This window comes from Eublepharis macularius, chromosome 1 (genome assembly GCF_028583425.1).
Source record: "Eublepharis macularius isolate TG4126 chromosome 1, MPM_Emac_v1.0, whole genome shotgun sequence".
Classification (NCBI taxonomy): domain Eukaryota; kingdom Metazoa; phylum Chordata; class Lepidosauria; order Squamata; family Eublepharidae; genus Eublepharis; species Eublepharis macularius.
This window is the reverse complement of record NC_072790.1, coordinates 239,462,243-239,479,132: the sequence shown is the minus strand read 5'-3', so window position 1 is coordinate 239,479,132 and position 16,890 is coordinate 239,462,243. Positions and strand designations below refer to the sequence as shown.

General features: G+C 43.2%; 1 protein-coding gene across 1 annotated transcript in view; it reads left to right on the top strand.

Annotated features, from left to right (window-relative positions):
* TDRD10 (tudor domain containing 10) overlaps positions 1–15,943 on the top strand; it is a 50,262-nt gene extending 34,319 nt beyond the window's left edge. Inside the window, exons 10-13 of the mRNA XM_054973294.1 lie at positions 560–705; positions 2,774–2,928; positions 13,212–13,282; positions 15,860–15,943. Of these exons, the coding sequence (XP_054829269.1) occupies positions 560–705; positions 2,774–2,928; positions 13,212–13,282; positions 15,860–15,895 (408 nt within the window). The 3' untranslated portion in view covers positions 15,896–15,943. The remainder of the gene's footprint in view (positions 1–559; positions 706–2,773; positions 2,929–13,211; positions 13,283–15,859) is intronic.
* Positions 15,944–16,890: the final 947 nt, after the last annotated feature.

The following is a 16,890-nucleotide window of genomic DNA, read 5'->3' as shown; positions in this document are numbered from 1 at the left end:
CTGCGTTTTACCTAGGTGCCTGGCCAGGTGACCGCAAACCAAATCCTAGTTTTATAAACCAAGTATAGTAAAATAAGCTATGGTTTTTGTGTTACGGCTCAACCAAGCCTTGTACTCCATTTAAGCGACATATGCAGCAAAACGGATTTCATTTCTAATCCTAAATTATTTTTTTATATGTAGTCAGCAATCTTATCCCAGAAAGCATTGAAAGGTAGACTATTACCATTCCAGTGCCAGATCTATTAGTTTTATGCATTGTGTTCAACTTCTAATTATCTATCGACAAACGCTTTTTCAATTGTGTTGCCTATAAATTTAAGCATAAAGATTGTCACTCCAGTACCTGGAAGGTTGGTTGAATTGGTTTGGGGTAGGAAGAGTGTGAAAGGGTTAATGATGCGATTCAGCGGCTGCTGCACATACGTGAAAACCCAAAGGACCTCTTTAAATGGAATGTGAGTTGCATGAGGGATGGGCACTTGACTTTTGCCGGTTTTGTGCCCGTATGGTGTTTAAATTTCAGTTGAAGCTGAAATGACTCGCGTTGCTGTTTTAGGAAAACCATCAAAACATGCATAAGCTGTTCAGCTCTTTGGCAGAAGTGGAATCCCAGTTGCCTTTCTTGGCAAAACAGGACATCCAGCGAGGGACGCGATGTATGGCAGAATGCATTCTGGGGGAAGAAGGTGGAGCTTGGAACAGGTGAAGGAAATGACAAGCGGATACACTTTGGGCAGGGGGGGCGGAGTTGACCAAGAAATGCTGAGATGGGAGATGGTATGAATGTGGAATTGTCTTCGTGGTGTAGGAGGAGTTTCACAGGATCAAACCCGCAGTCCATCCATTCCAGTCCGTAGTTTCCTAAAGAGGCCAAGCAGCTATCCCAGGATACCCTTGGGCTACCCCTTCCCCCAAGCCACTGATATTCAGAAGTACACAACATTGTGGTTGTGTTTGGCTTTGATGGTTAAGCCACGAAAGGCTCTATCCTCCAGTAGTGTGTCAACTTCCCTTTTAAAAATTTTTATTTGAAAAGAAAAAGACAATAATGCATAAAGAAACATAAACAGAATATATAACAGCACATTTAAGCTACAGAATATTACTCCCCTCCATCTTCTTACTTATACTCAACATTTTATACTCAGCATTTTATCTTCAACATTTTAAAATACTAATTTTCTAATTGGTCGGCTTCCATAGTCTTAGTTTTTTAATTTCCAGTGACATCATCAAAAAAGTCTTTCCATTTTTCTTGAAATTCTATGATTAATCTAATATGCTTATAGTAAGTTAATTTAGTTGTAGATAGAGAACGTGATTCTCGAAAGCTTATGCTACAATAAAATTGGTTAGTCTTAAAGGTGCTACTGGACTCTTTTTTATTTTGCTACTACAGACTAACTCGGCTAACTCCTCTGGATCTATATTGATACCGTTTATTCATCCATTCAATCACATCTGGACAAGGTTCTGCCTTCCATTTTGTTGTTTGCATATAGTAGCTGCCGTCACCATATGTTTAAAAAGTTTGCTGTGTACTTTCATAATGTGACTGGGTAAAATATTTAATAACATATTTTTAAGATTCAGCACATGATGAAATTTTAGAGTGTCAACTTTCAAAAGGAATTAGTATAAACTAGTAGCCATTGGGGGTTTTAACTATTGGGGGAAAGAGTGTTTCCTCTCCACTTTCTCCACCCATCGCGTAATTTTATAAACATTGATCATACTCTCCCTTTTCTCTCCCTCTCCCCCCCCCAATTTAAAAGCCTCAAACTTTTTAGCCTGCCTTCGTAGATAAGGCGCTCCGCACATTGATTGCTTTGTCATGAATCATACTTAAAATATTTGTAGTAGGGTATGAGTTTTCGTGAGTCACAGGTCACTTCTTCAGATACTTGAAGAAGTGAGCTGTGACTCATGAAAGCTCATACCGTACCACAAATGTTGTTAGTCTTATAGGTGCTACTGGACTCTTGCTCTTTTCTGCTGCTGCTACAGACTAACACGTCTACCCATCATGAACTATACTATGTATTGTCGAAGGCTTTCACGGCCGGAGAACGATGGTTGTTGTGGGTTTTCCGGGCTGTATTGCCGTGGTCTTGGCATTGTAGTTCCTGACGTTTCGCCAGCAGCTGTGGCTGGCATCTTCAGAGGTGTAGCACCAAAAGACAGATCTCTCAGTGTCACAGTGTGGAGAAGATGTTGGCAGGTAATTTATATCTACTCAAGAAGGTGGGTTTGGGCTAAGTCATCCTGTAAGAGGATGACACCGTGACACAGAGATCTGTGTCTTTCGGTGCTACACCTCTGAAGATGCCAGTCACAGCTGCTGGCGAAACGTTAGGAACTACAATGCCAAGACCACGGCAATACAGCCCGGAAAACCCACAACAACCAATGAACTATACTATTACTTAAAAAAAACACCCTGCCCTTCTTCCACGCAACTCTGAGCTCCTTGGTGTCTGAAGAAGGGGCTTGGACTGTTGAAAGCTCATACCCTGAAAATCGTGTTAGTCTCTGAGGTGCCACTGAACTCAAATTCTGCTGGGTGGTGTATGCAACCCTCCCCTCCTACATTTCAGTGATACCTAAACCGAGCCTCCATGTTCCAAAGCACTATGCCTCTGAGTTCCAGATGCTGTGGGAAACACTGGGCCTTGGCCGCTTCCCTCAGGCTCTCTCTGTGAATCTCCCAGAAGCATCTGCCTGATGCCGGGCCAACAGGCTACTCTTTTGGCCTCTTCCTCTCTTTCAGGTGCTGGGTTTTGGACAAGGTGGGAAATATGGTCGTGGTGTTCTTCATGGATTTTGGTCGCTCTGCCACCGTTCCTCTGAATTCTTTGCGGAGGCTGGACAAGGATGACTTCTGGACGATCCCGCCTCTGGCTCAGCCGTTCATGCTTCACGAGGGTAGGTGGCTGGTATACCCAGCTGGGCAGGAAAGAAACCGGCCGTTCCAGTAGCATGAGCCAGACAGTGTCAGAGAGCCCGTGTGGTGTAGTGGCTAGAATGATGGACTAGGATCTGGGACACCTAGGTTCAGTTCTCTGTTCTACCATGGAAGCTGGCTGGGTGACTTTGGGCCAGTCATGCTCTTAGCCCCAGGCCCCACAGGAATTGTTAGCTTTCCACCAGGCCTGTAATACAGAGATGTTCCACCAGTCATATGGCGGTTGACACAGGTGGGCCGAGAAACCAGCCTCCTGCCATAGGTTGAGGTTTACCCCCTGCTCTGTTAACATCTAGCAGCTGGCCACCCAGCCCCACAGAGTCCTGTTATTGTTGGGTTATGCAGTATGTGTGCCGCTGTCTTTTAGAAATTGTACCATTGTATTGATTGACTTTTTATCTGGTTTTAAATTAATAGTAATAATAATAACATTCCATTTATATACCACCCTTCAGGACAACTTAATGCCCACTCAGAGCCGTTTACAAAGTATGCCAGTATTATCCCCACGACAAAACACCCTGTGAGGTGGGTGGGGCTGAGAGAGCTCTGAGAGAGCTGTGACTAGCCCAAGGTCACCCAGCTGGCTTCAAGCGGAGGAGTGGGGAATCAAACCCGGCTCTCCAGATCAGAGAGCCAAACTGGCTCTCAGTTTAACATGTTTATGTGTCTTACATATGTTGTATTCCGTTCTGAGCCCGTTCGCAGGGAGAATGGATTAGAAATATAATCAATAATAATAATAACCTACCTCACAAGGTTGTTGTGAGGGGGGAAATGGAGGGGCCGCTTTGGGGTCCCCACTGGGGAGAAAGGCGAGGTATAAATGAAGTAAAATATATAATAAATGCAGCCAGTTGCTATCTCTACTCCCAGTCCCTGTGTAGATAGTAAATTCCAGTCAGAATGATGGCGGGACCAGAGTTTGCCGATCTGTGGAAACTGCCTAGTTAGGAAAACCTGACTTGCTTCCTCTGGTCTCTCTTTGGGGCAGCCACTTCCCCCAAAGAGAAGTGGGGCCTGTTGTTGGGATGCTGATCAGCAATCTTGCTTGGGCCACGGGAATGGGGTCCGAACTCTGGAGAGGCCTTGGGCATCGTCCTGGCTGCTGTAACGGCCCCTCAGATGCCGGAATATCAACGTCAAATTGTGGTGGAGAACATCGGCAGAGATTGGAAGGGTGGTTGGGCGTTGGGGATGATGCTTTTTTTTTTTTTTTGAGGAGGGGGAAGCTGATGGGGTGTGTGGCTGTCTGGCAGGAGGCTATAAAAAACCTTTTCATACTATCCCACCAGGCAGGGGTGGGATGGTATGAGGGGAGGGATAGAGTGGTGAAGAGAGGGGTTGGGGTACACAGTTGGAGGAGGGAAAGGAGGGAGGAGGGGGAATGGGGGCTTGGTGGCAAGTAGGGTTGCCAGGTCCAGGTTGGGAAATTCCTGGAGATTTGAGGAGTGGAGAATGGAGAGGGCAGGATTCGGGGAAGGGAGGGGCCTCAGTGGGATATAATTCCATAGAGTTCACCCTCCAAAGCAGCCATTTTCTCCAGGAGAACTGATCTCTGTGGCCTGGAGATCAGTTGTAATTCCAGGAGATCTCCAGGCTCCACCTGGAGGCTGGCAACCCTAGTGGGCAAACGGGGTGAGGGAGTGAAGAATGAGCTGTGCTGGCAGTTGAGGGGTGACAGGACGCCTGAAAGAGGGGAATGAAACTAGAATAGGGCGAGGAAAGATGCGGGGCTGTGAGGGGGAATTCCACCCTATCCCTTTGTCATTCCTCCTTCCCCACTTTGTGACTGAAAATCCAGCCTGGGGGGAGAGTGTTGTGTAGCCGCAAAGCTGGCTGGCTTCTCTGAGGCTTCGGGCCTTTCGTTGTCCTGGTGGAAACCTTGATTACTCTTCGGTGCCACTTGCAGGCAAGGCAGGGCATTGCACTGTGAAATGCGGATGAGCTGGAAAGTTTGGTCTTGAATGTTTTGGGCAGAAAAGGTCATGGGTTGGGAGTGGGTGGTTGGGAGGGGATATTCCCCCCACAACACTTGCCCCTTACTCTGTATGTTGGTATCCTAATTCTGTTCCTCCAAACAGTGATGTTGTCAAAGCGCCAGTAAAGTTTGGCTGTGTGCTTGTGCCATCGAGGGGGCAAGTGATGACAGGGCTGAATATGTCCTTCGTTTTTTTTTTTTTTTGAAAAATTTTTTATTGGGTTAGAACATTTTTATTTTTACATTACAATCAATTTTCCCCTAATTTTTCGTTTCTAACCCCCTCCCTTTCCCCCCCTTTTGTTGACTTCCAACAGCTTTCCCACCCTCTGTCCCTTTTCCCTTACTTCTATTAAATTCCTCTGTCTAAAACAGATATACATTCTCCATTATATTAAGCAGTGCATCATTAACTCCTTTAATTATTATACACCCAAACTATACGTCTTTAGATAAACAATTTATCCCATTTTCCAGTTTTGAATAATTCTATATAAACCTATATATCATAAACCATAAAAATTTCCCACATTTAAATCAAACAATTTGATTTGTTCTCTATATATTACTCATTTCAACTTTTTATGGTAATTCTATATAACTCCTCAGATACTCAATCAATTTAACTCTTCTATACATTCAGTTTGGTGCATATAAATCTTGTCAAAGAAAGAAAATATTGTTAGTTAGTCAATCCTCATGTTTAAACCTTATCATTAATTATTCTCTATCAGTTGACCTATACATATCTATATATATCTCAATCAATTAATCTAACTGCTTATAAATTCACATTTCTCTTCCTCCCCCGGTAAAGTCACCCCTCTCTTTTATACTTTTATTATATTTCAGTAGTTCTCAAACTGCCACAGTTTTCCTCCCACCTCCCATTTCTTCTCCAGGTATTGTTTCAGCTTCTCCCAGTCTGTGTTGAACTGCCCTGAGTCCAGATCTCTCAGTTTTCTTGTCATCTTGTCCATTTCAGCCATATACAGCAATTTGTAGATCCAATCTTCAATAGTTGGTACTTCTTGTACTTTCCATTTCTGCGCATACAAAAGTCTAGCTGCTGCAGTCATATAAAAAATCAACGTCCTATGATGGGCTGGAATTCCCTCCATTCCCAAGTTTAGCAGCAGGAGTTCTGGGTTCTTATTTATTTGAAACTGTAAAATTTCACTCATTTCTCTTATTATTTCCCCCCAGAACTGCCTAGCTACCTCACACGACCACCACATATGATAGAGGGAGCCCTCATGTTTCTTACATTTCCAGCATTTATTAGAAGTATTCAAATTCCCTAGCGCAATCTTCTTTGGTGTCATGTACCAACGATAGATCATTTTGAAAATGTTCTCTTTAATATTAATACATATCGTTGTCTTCATTGTAGTTTTCCACAAGTATTCCCATGCCTCCATTGTTATTTCTTTATTGAAATTTATAGCCCATTTCACCATCTGTGTTTTAACTATCTCATCCTCAGTATACCATTTCAGCAATACTTGGTATACCTTGGATATTCTTTTCTTGTCTTCTTTAAGAAGGGTCTGCTCTAGTTCCGAGTTCTCTGTTCGTATGCCCCCTTTTGCAAAGTCTGAGTTGTATAAGTCTCTAATCTGTCTATACTGAAACCAATCATAGTTAGGTGATAGTTCCTCTTGCGTCTTTATTCTAAGTTTAGATACTTCAATCTTAGTTATTTCTTTATACGTTAAACATTGTTGTTCATTATCCACAGCTCTCGGATCTATCACCTCATATGGAACCACCCACAAGGGGGTTCCTTCTTGTAAGTAAGTTCTATACTTCTTCCAGATTGTAAATAGACTTCTCCTTACAAAATGATGCAGGAACATCGAGTTGACCTTTACTTTGTCATGCCATAGGTATGCGTGCCATCCAAAAATTTTTTTATATCCCTCTAGGGCTAATAGTTTCTTATTCTTTAATGTCATCCACTCTTTTAGCCAAACTAGGCAGATTGCATCATGGTAAAGTCTCAGATTGGGCAGTTGCATTCCGCCTCTCTCCTTTGCATCTTGTAAAACTTTTACTTTCACTCGAGGCTTCTTGCCTGCCCAAACAAAATCTGATATTTTCCTCTGCCATTTTTCAAATTGTTTAGAGTCTCTGATGATTGGTATTGTCTGTAACAAAAACATTACTCTTGGTAACACATTCATCTTAACTGCTGCAATCCTGCCCAACCATGACAGGTTTAATCTATTCCATTTGATCAAGTCTCTCTCTATCTGAGTCCATAATTTTTCATAATTATTCTTGAACAAATCTATATTTTTTGCAGTCAGCTCAACTCCCAAGTATTTCACCTTACTAGTTACTTCACAATCCGTTGTTTCCATTAACAATTGTTGTTTCTGCTTAGTCATGTTTTTGCATAATATCTTTGACTTCTTTTTGTTAATGAAGAAACCTGCCAAATCTCCAAACTCCTTGATCTTGCCTATCACTTTTGGCATGTTCTCCAGTGGGTCTTCTACAATTAACATTATGTCGTCTGCAAATGCTCTGACCTTATATGAGTAGTCCTTTATTTTTATTCCTCGTATTTCCTCATCTTGTCGAATTTGTATCATCAGAATCTCCAATACTAAAATGAACAACAATGGAGATAACGGGCAACCTTGTCTTGTTCCTTTACTAATCGTCAATTTTTTGGTCAATTCATCATTCACTACAATTGCTGCAGTCTGGTCTCTATAGATTTCCTTGATTGCTCTGACGAATCTTTCTCCCAGTTGTAGCTTTTCCATAGTGGCAAACATAAAATCCCAGTTTAAATTGTCAAACGCTTTTTCAGCGTCTACAAAGAAGAAACCAACCTCTTTGTCACAACGCTTGTCGTAGTATTCAATAGCATTGATCACTGTCCTTAAGTTGTCTCTTATTTGTCTGTCTGGCAAAAAGCCTGCTTGTTCCTCCTCTATGACTTCCGAGAGCCACCCCTTCAATCTCTCCGCCAATATCTTCGCAAAAATTTTATAGTCATTATTGAGTAGTGATATAGGCCTATAATTTTTCACGCTAGTCAGATCTTGGCCCTCTTTTGGGATCAATGATATATTCGCTTCGCTCCAAGTGTCTGGAATTCTTTGATCCCTAAAAACTCCGTTCATCACCTCTTTTAGGAATGGTGCCAGTTCATTGGCCATTGTCTTATAAAATTTAGCCGTAAGTCCATCTGGCCCTGGCGCCTTTCCTAGATTTGCGGATTGTATTGCCATATTTATTTCCTCATCAGTTACTTCACTGTTCAACTTATTTCTCCAAGCTTCCGAGATCTCTGGAAGTTTGGTTTTCTCCAAATATGATGCTATTGATTCTTTGTTTACTTCTTTTTTATTATACAGCTTAGCGTAAAATTTATAAAAGGCTCTGCTAATGGTAGTCTGCTCCAAATACGTTTTGTTTTCTTCACAAATTTTATTTATTATTTTCTTTTCCCTTTTCTTCTTTAATTGCCATGCCAAATATTTCCCAGGTTTATTAGCACCCTCAAAAGCTTTTTGATTCAGTCTTTTAAGGTTCCACTCCAATTCTTTGTTACTCATTGCTGTTAACTGTTCTTGAAGAATTTTGATTTCCTGATGTATTTTCTTTTTCCCTGGTCTCTTTTTTAACTGTACTTCTTTGGCCTTTATTTTCTCCTCAATCTCTTGTCTTTTCTCCTCTTTCTTTTTCCTTGCTCTACCATTTAAGTCCATTAGTATGCCCCTTACAACCGCCTTGTACGCGTCCCAAACTTTACTGGTTGGTACTTCTTTATTCACGTTGTATTGTATAAAAAACTTAGTCTCTCTTCTCAGTGTTTCCATATTCTCACTTTCCTGTAACAGGTCCTCATTTATTCTCCAGGCTTTCCTTTTTCTCCTTTTTCCAAATTTCCACATAATTGGGTTGTGATCTGAGCCTACCATCGGCATTATTTCTACCTCCTTAGTCCATAGCGCTAAGTCCTTTGAGGCCCAGATCATATCAATTCTTGATAATGTAAGATGCCTTGCAGAATAAAAAGTAAACTGTTTGGTTTTAGGATATTCTCTCCTCCATACGTCTTCGAGAGTCTCTTGTTGAATCAACTCAAAAAAAAGCTTTGGCAATAGTCCTCTTTTCTTTTGTGCTTTTGTAGTCTTTTTGTCTAATTCCAAATCTGTCACTCCATTGAAATCTCCAGCAAGAATTATCTGGTCATATACAAGATCGTCTAGGTGCTTCCTTAAGTCCTCAAAGAAGCTTTCCTTTGCACCGTTAGGTGCATAAAGTCCGACTACCAACACTCTCTTTAAGTTCCAATTACATTCCACTGCTACAAATCTAGCTTCCACATCTCTCATAACAAATTTTGGCTGCAGCTCCTCTTTTATATACAACACCACTCCTCTTTTTTTCTTGTTGGAAGCCGCTACAAATTCTTTGCCCAATTTTCCAGATTTTAAATATTTTACATCCTGTTTTCTAATGTGGGTCTCCTGCAAACAAACAATATCACATTTTTGTTTTAGTAGCCAATGAAAAATATTTTTTCTCTTATTCGGTGAGTTTAGTCCATTTATATTCCAAGATAATACTTTACACTCCATATTCATGGTTTTGTTGGTAAGTCTTTTTCATTGTCCTTGATAAATCTCTCCATCTCCCGCTCAGATCTGATACGTTTTTTTGCCCCTCCAAACTCAAAGGACACTCCTTCCGGTAACTCCCATCTGTATCTGATATTCATGTCCTTCAAAGTCTGAATTAGCACTCTATATTTTTTCCTGTCCAATAACACTGATCTGGGCAGTTCCTTCATTATAATAATCGTCTTGCCATCAATCTCCAATGGATCTTGAAATTGTTTGGTCACAATCCTCTCTTTCATATTTCTAGTTGTAAACTGCACAATCACATCCCTTGGTAGTTTCCTCTGGGTTGCAATTCTCGAGTTCACACGATACGCCACATCTAGGATAGCCACAATTTCCTCCTCCTCCTTCCCCAGGTAATCAGCCAACACCTCAGTCATCTGTTCTTGCGCTGACTTCCCTTCCACTTCTGGCAGACCACGAAAACGAAGCTGCTTCTCCATGTGTTTAGTTTCTGCAACTGACATCCTCCCCTTCACCAGCCTCATCTCTGTTTGTTGCGTGTCTATTAAATTCTCCATCGCGTCTTCTACTGTTTTAACTCTCTGCTGCGTTCCTTGTAATTCACTGCTAATCGTTTCCACACCTTTTTTCACTTCTGACAGCTCCGACTTTACTGTCTGTGTAACTTCCTTGACCTCTTTAATAAGCTCCAATTTCGTGTCCTTAAGTTCTTTCATCATGTCTATAAGTTTTTTGTCCAAGTTTTCTATTGCCGATTGCCACTCTTTTTTCGACATCGTGGGGCTTGCTTTAGCTCGCTCCCACGAATCTGCTCTCTTCCTCAGCTCCGTGGCGTATAATTAAACGTTTTCCTTTTTTTTTAAATGTCCCAATCTTTGCCAAAATTAATTTTTTATATCCAAAATGTCGGGCGTCTTTTCTCTATGGTTTCTCTATGTTATTATAATCCAAGATGGCCTACTTCCTCTTCCGCTGAAGCCACGACCCTTCCACTTTCAAAGATGGCGATTCCCCACTTCCTGTCCTTTGGCAAGGGCCGCTTCCCTCCAGCCACTCTATTGTTGTTACGCACTTCCTGTCTCCCGTCTTCCCACAGCAGGTCTCGCGATGGTGTCTTTTTCCCACAGCTCCAAAACCACAGGTATTCAAAACAATAGTCCGATTTTTGTAATAACTTCTTTAAACTTAGTCTCTTTTAAAATACAACTCCTGCCGAGTCTTCACCTCCTTTTCGCTAGTCTGTTGCAGTTTAAAAGTCTACTTTCTTTCCTCTCTGTTTTTGTCAATCTGTCCCGTTTCAAGAGATAGCGATCTTTACCTTCTCTCCAGCTTTCTCGGGTTGTAATCGCTGTTTCGATCTTAAATTCTCCTCTCGACTTCCCTCCCCGATCGAAGCTTGGGTATGTAGGTCTTATGCCAGCCGAATTGGCCCCAAAATTGCCGCAGAGATTATAGCCGACCCGTCGCAAGGTGGGACCTCAAGGATCGGGGGGGAGACTCCTTGTGTAGAGCCCCCCCTCGTCCGAGATCTAACTCACCCTAGGGTCTTGAGCGTTCTTTGCCTGCTCCCCGCCTGAGAGCAGTCGGCCGCGGGTTATTTTCACCCCTCCGGCCGGTTAAAACGGCAATCCGGTCAGCTCCACAAATGGAGCTGCGTTAGACCTCCATGAATCCCAAACCGGAAGCCTGAATATGTCCTTCGTGACATCAGTTGCCCTCACTGACACTGGAGTTCAGAGGAGCAGAAGGAAACGACTACTTAAAAAGAAAATGCAGCAGTTGGTCGGTTTGGCAAAAAAAAAAAAAAAAAAAAAAAAAAAAAGTGCTTTTTCTTTTCTGTGAGCGCTGCAGCCAGCAAAGAGGGTGGGGTTGGGTCTTTGCTCTGATGGCACAGTGGGAGTGATGTTTTTTTTCTTTCAAGGACGGGAAAACTAATATTGGGGGATGCGGCTGCCTGGCAGGAGAGTATAAAAACATTCCCCCTTCCTCCAAATAATAGCTTCTAAAATGAATCACTAAGAAGTGTGATGGAAACACTGTCAATCACTGGCACTTTGAGTTGGGGTAAGAGATGACTTCAGGGTAGAAAAAACTCTATCACATTCTTGCAAAGAGTCCAGTAGCACCTTTAAGACTAACCAACTTTATTGTAGCATAAGCTTTTGAGAGCCGCAGCTCTCTTCGTCAGCTGTGGTTCTCGAAAGCTTATGCTACAATAAAGTTGATTTGATTTAAAGGCACTACTGGACTCTTTGCTATTTTGCTACTGCAGACACTTTTGAGCTGTCAATCTTCGCATCACCCGAAACAACAACTTTGATTCCCCAGAACAAACACACACACCAAGGGCTAGAGAATTTATGGCCGGCCCAATTTTTGAATTGTTGGACAATCGACCGGCATGTGGGTATCAGCAGATGCATTTTTTGCAAGACTTGTCCATTATTGCCGAACTCATGGTGTGTCCCTGGGTTCAAAAATTAGAAGTTCATGAGCTAGAAGCAGCCTGCAAAGTGATTTTATTTGGCCCTACATGTCCCTCCAAGTTTAAATCACGTGGTTTAACATGATGAGAATTGGGCCACTGGGGAAAAGACCTCTTTGGTGGTAGCACCTTGCTTGTGGAAATTCTAGTTATCTGTTCAACTGGTTTGGAATCTTGTAGCTTGTCCGCACCAGGTCAGGACTTTGCTGTTTCCCTGGGCTTTTAGGTGAATGTGAATATGAGGCTAGCATCGATTTCCCCTTTATTTATTACTTCATTGCATTTTCATTGCATTATCTATAGCATCCTTTTAGAAAAGTAATGACTGCTGAGGAATTACACAGTTTTAAAGTTGACAATGAGGAAGTTGAAGTTGTTCAAGATTTTCTATTCCTTGGCTCAATCACCAACCAAAAGGGAGACTGCAATGAAGAAATCAGAAGAAACTTGAGACTTGGAAGAGTGGCCAGGAGAGAAGTAGAAAAGATCCTTTAAGATACGGATCTGCGAACCAAAATCAAGATAATCCACACTATGGTATTCCCCAATACTATGTTTGGATGTGAAAGTTGGAGAGTGAAGAAAGCTGACAGGAAGAAACTTGATTCATTTGAAATGTGGTGCTGGGGGAGAGTTTTGCAGATACCATGGATGGCCAAAAAGACAAATAAGTGGGCACTAGATCAAATCAAGTCTGAATTCTCCCTATGACAAGACTTTGGTTACTTCAGTTGTACTTTGGTCACATTATGAGAAGACAAGATTCTCTGGGAAAGTCAATAATGCTAAGAAAAGTGGAAGGCAGTAGGAAAAGAGGAAGAAAAGAAGGAGGCAGTAGGAAGAGAGGAGGAAGGCAGTAGGAAAAGAGGCAGACTTAAAACTAGACGGCTTGACTCAATAAAAGAAGCCACTTCCTCCAGTTTGCAGGATCTGAGCAAGTCTGTTAATGATACGACATTTTGGAGGTCTTTCCTTCATAGGGCTGCCATAGGTCAGAAGCGACTTGATGGCACATAACACAACTTACAGTGTAAGCAACAGATGAAATGCAGAAGGCCTACATTTTAAAAAAATAAACTATGCTTTTTCCTCCAAGACAAAGTGAAGTCAAGGTCAGAATCCTCTCTGTCCCACTGATTATTCTTTTTTCTCCGTCTCTTGCAGATGTTCTTCCTCCGCAGCTTATGGTTCGCCAAATCTTGGAAGGGAGGGTGATAGCACAGTCGCACGTGGAGGTAAGAAGGTTGCTTCACGAGTCGACTATCACAATATTCTGTGGGTATTTGGTATGGAGGGAGGTGTGGAGAGAAGGCTGTTATATAGCAGAGTTTTTTCCCCTCACCTTTTGAAAAACTGGCGCAGTTTTCCTGAATCTCTAGTTTAATTAAAACATGAAAGAACAGGTTTGCTTCCCTGTAACCACTGTTCTTCAAGCGGTTATCGTTTTAGCTACACAGATAGGATTCAATGATATGCAGAGCCTGTTTGGAGAAACTGTGAGAGCTGAGCTTAAAATGGTTTTTTTTTTCCGGTGGTGGTCCCACCCTCTTGGAGTACCCCGCAATGGCAGACATGCTCAGAGCCAAGCTGCAAGTGACGAATGACACTTGCACAGCAAGTGAACAGACTCACGTGTATTCCTCCCTGTTCACTTGCCATTCACAAGTGCTAGTGAAGGCATCTTGGATTTAAGATGATGTGACCGGCAGAGGCTGTGGTGTCTGAGATGCTGCTCAATGGCAGCCCTGAAAAGACTGCAGAAGGGAGTATTTAAAGAACGGGCTTATTTGCTCTAAGGTGACGAAGGGGGCTCCTCCCGAGAAGCAAGGGCTTGGTCCCATGAAAGATCGGCGGAATGGGATCTGTCGGGCGTGACGGTCGCAGAAGGGTCCGATGGATGATTCTCGAGGGTGTGTATCTCCCTTCAAGATGTGTAAGTGAGAGGAAGAAGGCCGGTATGAATAGTAGGTGGAGAGACAATTGAAGGGGATATCATGACAACCAGTAGTGGTCCTCCCAAGGCATACAGGATCAAGGAGCTGTCAGTCAGTATTGGAGAAACCAGTGCTATGAACATGACTTCCAGCAATCTCGGGGTGGATCTGTGAAGGTGGATCTATGAAGTCTTGTATGAAGGTGGATAATACTGTCGAGTCCCTGCCGTGGTAGCAGCTGAGCCTAACAAGCAAAATACAATTACCCACGCCCTAGCTGCAGAGGTGGTCGAGGACTGAAAGTCTTGATCAAGAGTGACCGTATGGGGGCATCCCGATAAAGAGGCTCCCAGTTGCCTCTTGGGCTGGCATTGGATCTTGCCTTCCTCGCTTGGAGCTAGGGTGGCCCCAGCAAGCGATGGTCCTTCCAGGCCACTGACCTTAAAGTCCAATCTGCCCTGGAGCAGTCTCCAGATCAAGAATTGCAGTAAGAACGATCTCTAAAGACCTCTCTTGAAGGCTGCTTATGTGGAGAACAGGAAGGGTCCACGGAATTGGCCCTCAAGGACAGTCTGCATCTTAAGAGATTCCCAGACAGAAGGCTGCGGTGCCGTGGGAGCTAAAAGATTTACTTTGACAGCTGCGAGATAAGTCACCTCACCTCCTAGACCAGCACGCCTGTTTTAGTATGAATTGCCTGTTCTGGGTGGGCACCCCATAGGAAGGAGGCAAGCATGGAACAGTGACTCAAACAGAGATGCAACAGTCATCTATGAAGGTGGATAATACTGTCGAGTCCATGCAGGGGGAGCAGCTGAGCCTAACAAGCAAAATACAATTACCCACGCCCTAGCAGCAGAGGCGGTGGTGACGGCAAGGCCAGAGCAGTGACTCACACAGCGATACAGCCACCAGCCTCGTTGGGATTTTAGGCCCCCGGGAGTGATCTTTTCTGCCCCAAATTCCAGCAGGTCTTGTTGCACGATGTTTGCAAAAACACTGGTTTACAAGGTGCAAAAATGTAGCCTTTTCTGGTTGCATAGTCCAAGGAGAGTAGGAGCTCTGGCTGGGAAGATGTGCCTCAGTGGCAGAGCATGTGATTGGCAGGCAGGCTCCAGGTACAGTCTCTAGAGCGGAACTACAAGTGACGCCTGACTCAGGTTGGACACTTGTCAGCTTCCCTCAAGTTTTGATGGGAAATGTAGGCAGCTTGGTGGAATGTTGGACAAGTGACAGTTGAAAAAGTCCGTTGGACAGCAGTCAGAGAGTCAAGCTGCAAGACCAGGACGCCCACATTTCCCATCAAAACTTGAGGGAAGCTGACAAGTGTCCAACCTGTGCCTTTTGTCACTTGTGGTTCCGCTGTAAGTCTAGTTAAAAGGCCAGCAGCCGGCACAGAACGGGAGAGCCGCTGCCAATCAGAGGAGTTGCCCCTGGACAAGATGAACCGATGACTGGTATACAGCAGCATCTTACATTCAAACTTAAGGCTATGCTGTCTTTTGAATCCTTTGCTAAAGCCTGCATACATCGGGAAATGAGGCAATATAGGATTTTGTGTACTTGGTGCAATTTAATTCCTTCTTCTGCAGGTAACGAAAGGCCATTCAGCATTCTGCAAGCCCTTAACCTTTGGAAATCTTGCTTCAGCTTCTGGGACTTCAGCAAGCATTCCAACCTCTAAGGACTAGCACCTTTCTCACTTAAAAAACAACATTATCAGCCTACTGTTTAATGCTTACAGCTCTTAACAATAAATACACTATTTCCCCCACTATATTCTATAAAATAGAAGTGGGTGAAGGGGGGGGCACACCTACAAATGGATAAAAGTTCACTTTTCCTCTTAATTCACTTTTCCTCTTGATTCCTTCACAGACCCACATCTTGAGATTCATCACCAAGACAAACTAGGAAAAAAGTCTTCAAAGAAGTCTCACCCAAGATCTCGACAAGGGATACAATCGCTGTTGCAAATGTTTTTCTTCAAAAGTTTCTTATCTCCTCCCCAGTTCTTGAGAAGGGGGCGTCTCTTTACTTCATGGATTTACTTCTGTAGCTGTTTAGCATCCAGCCCAATATGTTTGTTCTTGAAGGTAGTTTAGAATGCTTAACTTTTGACTGTCTCTGACACGCGCACCCCTCCCGTCCGTGAGTTGTCTGCTAGAAAGTATACAGGACAGAGATTTATTTTAAAAGAATACGTTCTGGTTTAATTTTTAGGAGGTAGTGGGAGAGTGGTTCATTGTTTTTGTTTCTGGGTCGCATTAATAAAATTTTGTACCCAGACTGTGTTGATTTGCTTTAAAGCGGTGGGGGGGGGGGAGGTATACGAAACAGCATAAGCAGCTTTCAGATGGCCCTTGCCCAATCCTACCATCTGCTGCTCTTAAGTGCCGGGAGTGTGCTGTTAATCTTTCACTTAGAAAGACCCGTAAGGAAAGCTGCCTGAAAATGGCTGTTAAGTTTCAAACAAAAAAGCGGCAGCCCCGCGACACCACTGCTTTCTGGCATGCCACTTAAGCACTTTGTGGGGGAAGATGGTTCGTAGGAAGGGACCTGTTGAAGCCTGCCAATTTTAAACAAGGCAGTTTTAAAAAGCAGATGCTAATGGGAACACTGGAAACGGAAGCGCTCCGCTTGCGTAGATGTCTTCCGGGATGGGACAAGTAGATGTACTTTTAGCTTGCCTAAAGAAAGGTTTACAAGAGGGTCACAGTGCTTAAAGCCCTTATCAGTGTGTGCAGGCTACGTTTTACGTTTTTGTACATCCGGAGTAAATCCTGGGTGGCAGTGCCCATTAGAACAGGGTCCAGCCCAAGGATTTAGAAGAAAACCCGTCCAGGGCTCTCCAAAGCCTAGAAACATTTGACAAACAAAACGAGACCTGATTAGGCATAGCAAATGCA